Source organism: Hylaeus volcanicus, unplaced genomic scaffold (genome assembly GCF_026283585.1).
Source record: "Hylaeus volcanicus isolate JK05 unplaced genomic scaffold, UHH_iyHylVolc1.0_haploid 12164, whole genome shotgun sequence".
Classification (NCBI taxonomy): domain Eukaryota; kingdom Metazoa; phylum Arthropoda; class Insecta; order Hymenoptera; family Colletidae; genus Hylaeus; species Hylaeus volcanicus.
In genome coordinates, this window is record NW_026533123.1 from 82,713 (window position 1) to 91,725 (window position 9,013).

A 9,013-nucleotide genomic window follows, 5' to 3' on the forward strand; every position below is an offset into this window, starting at 1 on the left:
GAGAGAGAGAGAGAGAGAGAGAGAGAGAGAGAGAGAGAGAGAGAGAGAGATCCAAGGCACGAAGCTAGGAACCAAAACATATCGGCGGGCGCGAGACAATACTAATGTAACAATAAAACTTTTTTATTTATTAATTTTTTTAAATCTAACTTTTTCCAGTGTATTTGTAAGATTTTTATGATTACAATGAGACCAAACACGATATACATAGAGCGAAATAGGAAAGTATTCGGCTATTTGTTTGTATTTTATATTTCATATTACCTCTTATATCAAAAATTTTTTTTTATAAATTATACAAGATATTCGGCAACCGAACAAAGTATAAAATAAGAATAAAAAAAATACACAGCAGCTTGGGATCGAACTAGCGATATCTTATGTACGATACTACGATCAGTGATACCAGCCAGGCCAAGTTTTTTCGCCCATGTACTGCCAGAATGACCGTCAACAGTGTCGTATCCAGGGTAACAGGTGTGGGATGCTATGGCTATTGTGGCTATGAGCGCGAAAATCATGAATATATTTGTCCTTATTATTTATATATTGTCTATAATTATATATTGTCTTTATATATTGTCCTACATTTGTCCATAAATCATGAATATATTTGTAAAATTATGCAGGGGTAATTAAGATACACCTTTTTAGTCGTGCGTATACTTCATTGATGCTATGTTCGTTGCGCGTGCGCGAAAAAACCCGGCCCGACTAAGATACCTGCGAACCAAGTTGAAAAGCGTGTTTAGATGGTCGACACGGTAACAGAAAGGAAGACGACGACAGCGCTGCGGTGGAAAGCACGATATTGAGGCAGCCATGTTGGCATATGAATCGTCTCAATCGTAGCGACACCACCAATGTAATTTTATGAGGCGAGGAAGCAACCTTTTTGATTTTTTTTTCAAACTGTTCCTTGTAAAATGCTGTTGCGGGGGACAGTTACAGATTTTTGGAAAAAGATCCACAACAAATTTCTTGTCTTTAAACGTATTTTTAGCACGTTTCAAAAGCGAATTGCAAAATGTGTAACTGTCCCCCACAAAGGTATTTTATAAGGAACAGTTTAAAAAAAAAATCAGCCGGAAGGGTCGCTTCCTCGCCTCATAAAATTACAATAACTATTTGGAAAATTGCAAACGTTTGACATCATTCTGTCTTTGTCTCTCCTCCGATTGATGTATCTCCCTCTCTGTCACAGCATCATTAGAGAGACAAGGATCTATCTATCCTTGCCCCAGAGCTTCCTACTTTCTCCGCAACTGTCGCTGAAGTCAACTCGGAGTTGCAACCCTTAAGGGTGCGCAGGACCCAGAGCCAAACTCCGAGTTGACTTCAGCGACAGTTGCGGAAAAAGTAGGAAACTCCGGGATAAGGACAGAGAGAGCGATACAAAAATTGCAGGAGAGACGAGGACAGGACGATTAGGCTAGCATGATTTTTTTTCCAGGATATCGAAGCAAAGAACCAATATTTTCTAATAATTCTGGTTTTAATATATTCATTACACTTTGGCGGATGCGACTCCAAGACCTGATTTTGCAATTTCGGCCTTAAAACTTTATAAACAATAAAATAAAGATAGCAAACATACTTTTTGTATGTTTGAGAATCCATGTCACAGCACTTAAAATAAATTAGTGAAACTAAAAAAAAAAACCTTAAATGCGCCATCTAACAACTTAATTGTAATGTAATATACGAATTAATCATTGATCTATAACTTATGGAAAACAATCGATCTTGATCTTTCAGGCCATCTGGCGGTTGTTCTATGATTCATGAAAGAGGTCTCTACACTGCTCTACACGTGTTCTGTATACAATTTCCCGCCAAAGGTAGATACTGTAGCGGTAATGGTTTTCGATCATTTGTACGGATCTATTTATTAATATCTGCAATGGAAGATAATAAGAAAACACACGGTTGGGACTATGAAAAAAGTATTTTATTTTCATATTATTAATGTAATATTAATGTAATTTAGTAATATAAATTACTATACTAATATTAATGTAAAGTAATGCTATATTAATGTAATTTACTAATAACTACATTAATGGGTCGTCTTTCTCCTACAGATAAATTACTAATCAAATTAGTGAAGCGTAAACCTGAGCTCTACGACATCAACATTCCAGAATATGGGGACACCACTCTTAGAAACGACGGGTGGCATACTATTGGCATTGAATTGAATGAGAATAGTGAGATAGTTTATTGTTTTGCTTCTTCCAAATATTTATGATAGTACAAAATCATAGAAGTGATGTAGTTCAATATTTATAGTGTTAACATAGCATTAATAATTTCATTATGAATGAGATATCAATGCAAACTATTTGCATTAAGTAATAAAGAACTGTATGATAGTCTTAGAATTCATTATCATCTTTGTTTATTTTACAGTAAAATAATTACACATATTAATATCTTATTTATAACAATATAATGCAGACTGTAAGTGTAATTTGTAGTGCATCAAAATATTTACTTTATTCTATAGGTGCAAACTGTAGTAAACGCTGGAGAAGCTTAAAGCAAAACTATCGCAGATATGTCAACGGACAACAACCTGTAAGCACGAAAGGTGGAAGACGTATCTGCGTTTATGAAAAATATATGTCTTTTATGAATAAATTTATTGTAAATGGAAAATATGGAGCTGCAAAAAAGAAAAAATCAAGAGGAAACAAATCGAAAAGAAATGAAATCATAAACACAGATATGGACATTAAATACTTTGAGGATACCACTGGTAATAATAATACGAAAGTATTAAAAAAAAAAGAAAATATAAAGGTGGATGAAAACAAATGGTTTAAGGACTCAAGTGACAATAACGATTTAAGAGAAAGAAAAAAAATAAAAGAATTTATGGAAGTGGATGAAGATGTAAAATTTGTCAAGGATATCGGTAGTGATCATAATATAATAGTACAAAAAATACAAGAAATAATAGAGACAGATGGAGATGTAAAATCTGTTAAGGATATCCACAATGATAATAGTGTAAGAGAATCAAAAAGAGAAAAAAATACAGAGGTAGTAGAAAATGCTAAATGTTTTAAGGATATTGGTAGTAATAATAGTACAAGAGTATCAAAAAGAAACGAAAGTATAAATTTAAATGAAAGTGCATGGTTTCAGATTTCCAATTCTGATAATGATTTAAGAGAATCGAGAAGAAAAGAAATTATAAAAGTGGACGAAGATGTAAAATATTTCATAGATATTGGTAGTGGTCATAATATAATTGTACCAAAAATAGAAAAAATAGAGTTGGATGAAGATGTTAAACCTAGTAAGGATATCCACAATGATAACAGTGTAAAAGAATCGAAAAGAGAAAAAAGTACAGAGGTAGTTGGAAATGCTGAATGTTTTAAGAATATTGGTAGCAATAATAATACGAGAATATCAAAAAGAAAAGAAAGTATAAACTCAAATGAAAATGCATGGTTTCAGATTTCCAATTCTGATAATGATTTAAGAGAATCGAGAAGAAAAGAAATTATAAAAGTGGATGAAGATGTAAAATATTTCATAGATATTGGTAGTGGTCATAATATAATTGTACCGAAAATAGAAAAAATAGAGTTGGATGAAGATGTTAAACCTAGTAAGGATATCCACAATGATAACAGTGTAAAAGAATCGAAAAGAGAAAAAAGTACAGAGGTAGTTGGAAATGCTGAATATTTTAAAGATATCAGTAGTAGTGTTAATCCAAATAAACCAAAAAGAAGAAAAACTATGGAAGCGAATGAAGATGTTAAATCTATCAATATGGAAAATGTTAATAATCTGCAAGAACTAAAAACAGAAGAAATTATGGAAATAAATGATGACGTAAAGGATTTCAGTAGCTTTAATAACTTTATAGAACTAGGAAGAAGAAGATTTATAGAGGCAAATGAAAACAATAAATATTTTAGAAATATTTGTAGTGATAATGATGAAAGAAAACTAGAAAAAAAGGAAATTATGGAGTCAGATGAAGATATTAAATGTATTAAAGATATCAGTAGTAGTAAAAATGTAATTGAGTCAGAAAAGAAAGCAATGATAGAAGATTACAGTCCTTTAACTCAGCTAGTAATGTGTAAGCGTAAAAGGATAATGCCTACAGAAAATGCACCTACAAAAAGCACACCACAGAATATAACAAAATTTTTAACGCAGAATAAGAATGAAGAAAATGCCATTCATCCCATCGATACCTTTTTCTCACTAATGGCACAAAGTGTTAAAACTTTTAACTCTGCAGACCAACATTTTGTAAAGACTAATATCTTTTCATTAATAACCAAATTAGAAGAGAGGTATATATTGCAAAATCAGCAGCTCCCTACTTACCAACATTCTTCTTAGAATGCACTTTAAGATTGGCACTAAACCTACCACGACTGGTTAAATGACTGTTTACAAACATTTATACACAGTTTTCATATACAATATATGAATTATATTCAATTATTTCATGCGTTATTCAATTTAATTCCACATAAAATATTTTTGGATTTAATTGAAAAAAGTGTTTTACCCATCATGATAGAGAAATAGTTGGTTTGATTTTAATATCTTCAACAATATGGTGATGTTTATGCAAAAGTTCAAATTTTGTTAGCTCTTTTTCTCATATAAAACTACATACACTTTATGATGAAATGAAAAGAAGCGGAAAGGTATTTTTAAAGGAAATACGTTAATTTTGAAAAATGTCTCTCACAATGCTCATTTTCCAGAATATTTTTGAGCAATATACAATAAAATTCTAAGATACTAAGAAAATTAAAGTTTTCTTGTCTACATTTCTGTTCTGGGATAATAATATTCTCTTGTCTTCTTTGTTTGTATTTATCGAGATATCAATTTTTTTTACAAATTAACGTTAGTAGATTTAGTGTTAATCGTATTATAAGCTTACTTTTTTTAATAGTACTTGTGTAGTAGTATTCCTTTATTTTTTTGTTATTTTTATCATTGTTTAAAGATTCATAAATAATTATTGATAAATAACTTGTGCAATACTTTTCTTCACCTTTGCATGTTCTAAATTAATATTACTACTTAAACATTCTCATACGAATATTATACTTACGTCGAATGTAATGAATATCTTAATGTAGCTATTTGGTCCTATTTAAGAACTGTTGGATAAAACTGTGGATTGATATGAGCCTGTAATTTGGTTTTGACAATTGTGCAGATTTGTGTCAAAATCAGAATTACTATCAACATTTTCTTTAATTGTATTCATGTCTACAGTAATTAATAGAGGACAATGAGGTAATGTGACAATCCCCATGCTTGTTTTCATTATAAATTATTGAAGTATAAAATCTATTCACTTTTGTTTGATGAAATTGGAAGATATATCTACTTCTAATTGTACGGAACTGAACGGATACGGCATTGACACGTTACGGATATGGGTAACTAAATAGACTTTAATGCGTGCATTTACGCGGACAGACGATACAAGACTGCCGCCGGAACAATCGAAAGGACAGAAAACTGTGCCTTCGACGTGTAGAAATGTATGTGTCTATGAGTATCGATCGTTTTGGCGATGTCACACATTCACTATTCTTACAAAAATTGATATCTCGATAAATACAAACAAAGAAGACAAGAGAATATTATTATCCCAGAACAGAAATGTAGACAAGAAAACTTTAATTTTCTTAGTATCTTAGAATTTTATTGTATATTGCTCAAAAATATTCTGGAAAATGAGCATTGTGAGAGACATTTTTCAAAATTAACGTATTTCCTTTAAAAATACCTTTCCGCTTCTTTTCATTTCATCATAAAGTGTATGTAGTTTTATATGAGAAAAAGAGCTAACAAAATTTGAACTTTTGCATAAACATCACCATATTGTTGAAGATATTAAAATCAAACCAAATTAAAAGTAAAACAAGAAACAAAAGTATATGGGACATTCCACCCCAAATCGGACGGTTTGAAAACATTTTTTTTTTGTAATTTTCTTAATTTTTTGGTATTTTTTAGTTTAAATTTTGAGTTTATTTTTATCACTGGTTCAAAAAATATCGAATTGTTAAAAAAACCGCTCTTTTTTTTACTCATAACTTTCTTAATAATGATCGAAATTCAATTGTTTTCTTGTTCAAAATTTTCGTATTTAGATGGCCTTTAGAGAAAAAATACAAAAAAATATTTAAAGCGTTTCTAATCGAGATTTTTTAATTTTAAGTTTTCAATCGTGTTTTTAAAACTGTGTGCATCCTTCGATTTTCTTTTTTAAACTTCTATCTATCCTGCAACTTTAAAGCCCGGTCCGGTAGTGGGCTTTCCATAATTACTATTTTTTTTTCGATGTTTATAATTAAAAAAATTTTTTTTCGCTATACATTATTATTAGCACCGATTTTTGACACTGTATACTTTTTTTTTTGTTACTTACTATAAATTGATTTCGATATTTGTTTGCTCTGAGTAGGGATTTAAAAGCAGTAAGTAAAAGTTAATTCTATTTATGAGCAATTATAACAAACGTTTTTATTTATTTTCGTGTTGAGATGGTCATCCTGAGATAGTTTTTCAATGCTTCGCAATGAGAAATTTTAATTGTCTTAGTTTGATATTTTTTCCTACGATTCCATTTTTATACTAATATTAAGAGGATTTAAATGAAAATTTCAACAAGTTTTATTAAAGTTAGACAAATCGTTCAGCAAACAATTCAAATCCTAATAAATTTTTTGCAAAATTTAATACGAGCATAATTCAAATGGCGAACATAAGAAAAGCTCTAGGTTGATCAAATAGAAGTCGTTGCAATTTTCTACGAAAATGGAATACGGAAAAAATGCCGATCGATGTATCGAAAGCTTGGAGATTTCGAGGTTGACCGTGTGGAACCCTCAGCGCGCGGATGGACGTGCAAACAATGAGAAACGGGTAAATGGAAGAAGAAAAGAAATAGGACGGAAAATGGCATGTTGCATTCGTATAAAAGCGGAAAATGAGATCTGTTAGTGATTGCGCTTTTTTTCCTTCAGCGATATTTTCAAGCAGAGAAGTGGGAAGAGTAAACCGAAGGACAAAAAAATGGCAGTCGTTTAAATATCTCGGGATGTATGAGATATATGTACAGTCAGTATAAGAAGTATTCGTACAGCAACCCATTTAAAATAAATGGTTCCGGTACGAATACTTATTACACTGATTGCATGTCTTTTTAATATTAGGTTGTCCCAAAAGCTTCTTCTATTTCATTAATAAGTAATACGTACACACTATTTTATGTCTAATGTTACATTATCGAATTCCGTACGATTCATTTTGCTCCGTTACTGTTACAATATTAACATCTAAGAAATTAGCTTGTCTATTTATACAGGCTGTCCCAGAATTAGTGTAAGAACCGGTAGTGAGAGGTAGCTGAAACGATTCTGAACCACAATTTCCTTTGCGGAAATGTCGGATGGGGCTTCGTTTTTGAATTATTAACGAAAAACCATCGACCAATCATAGCGCGCGAGAGGCGGGCCCGAGGCAGGACGATTGGGTCAGCCATTGGGCCAGCCACCGGCCCCTCCTCTCGCGACTGAGCGCGCGCTACTCGGGCGCTGAGATTGGTCGATGGTTTTTCGTTAATAATTCAAAAACGAAGCACCTTACGACATTTTTACAACGGAAATTGTTGTTCAGAATTTTCTCAGCTACACTCCATTTCCGGTTCTCACGAAAATTCTGTGTCACCCTGTATGACACACAAAATAACTGAGTGCAAGTCACTGACTTTCAGGACAACCCAATAATACCTGTCATCTATACGCGGATCAAGCACTTTTCTATTGTCTCTCGGATACGTTGATTTATCGAAAGCGAAATTTACCTCTTCCGTTTCCATTCCGTTCCCTATTGTGACATCATGTATCAGGATTATATAGGGCGAGTCTCGTAATTGAAATGGATTGTGTCGCTTTTTTGATTAAAAATAGAAAAAAAATGGTACACGGAAAAGTTGAACGCTATTGCACGGTATAATTTCGCATGACCATGAAGCATTCGCAAAATACGTACAGTTACGTTTAGAAAAAGGAAACCAAATGTACATTTTTTGTTGAAGTTTATACGAGGTAAAAACTAAAATATGTAAATAGTACTTGTTCATATCAAAAGTGGGCTTTTAAAGAAATTTTGGGATATTATTCATTAAAAAAAAAATGTTTCTTCTTAAAGTGGTCCTTTCCCAACTGTACTAGTCAAAACAAAACTCAAATATAGAAAGTATTAATAACGATATATATTTTGTAATAAAATTCTTAAATTATTATTTGATTATGATTTTTAATAAAAAAAGAAGTAGTAATTGATACAATTACAGTTGCAATTAGTTTTTAAGTATTATTTTATTCAGCGTATGAGTTGTGAAATCGAGGATAAGGCAACTTCGCATTTCAATTTTCGTCAGGTTAAGTTACGAGTGAGAGATTGACGTTCCAAATTCTTTTTGACGTTTCAAAGCAATCATGAAATATAACCATGTTTATATGCGATGTTGTTACGTTCCCGAGACAGAAATCTGCATGAAAAAATATCGTACTCGACTTCTTTTTCTAATGCATATTGCTCTGGTACTAAACGAGCAAGTTTGGCAAAATTGAAATATGTTATTCTACATTTATTAATTTACTTTCCATTCATTTTTGGTTTCGATCTGCCTTGTACAAATTTTTTTACAGACTAAAGTATCATTACAAAGTTTCTTTTTTTCCGTCGGCTGCCATAAGCCTCCTGTCAAATTCGACGAAAAATCTCGAAATTCAAGTGATCATATCTAACAAACTAAACGGTAAATTGAACCCATATTTCTGAAAGATATGTATTAAGATGTAAATTTTGAGTTTTCAAAGTTATAAGACGATCTGATCTGTTGTTATTTTTTACCAAACCACATTGATATAGAAAAATATTAAATAAATTCATCTTGTATCGAGAAAATAATATAAGGTGGCATTTAAAAAATATA

The 9,013-nt window shown here is 31.5% G+C and overlaps 1 protein-coding gene across 1 annotated transcript in view; it reads left to right on the top strand.

The window, feature by feature from the left end:
- LOC128882737 (uncharacterized) overlaps positions 1 to 8,267 on the top strand; it is an 83,092-nt gene extending 74,825 nt beyond the window's left edge. Inside the window, exons 2-4 of the mRNA XM_054134466.1 lie at positions 1,759 to 1,946; positions 2,085 to 2,210; positions 2,510 to 8,267. Of these exons, the coding sequence (XP_053990441.1) occupies positions 1,778 to 1,946; positions 2,085 to 2,210; positions 2,510 to 4,377 (2,163 nt within the window). The 5' untranslated portion in view covers positions 1,759 to 1,777 and the 3' untranslated portion in view covers positions 4,378 to 8,267. The remainder of the gene's footprint in view (positions 1 to 1,758; positions 1,947 to 2,084; positions 2,211 to 2,509) is intronic.
- The last annotated feature ends 746 nt before the right edge of the window (positions 8,268 to 9,013 follow it).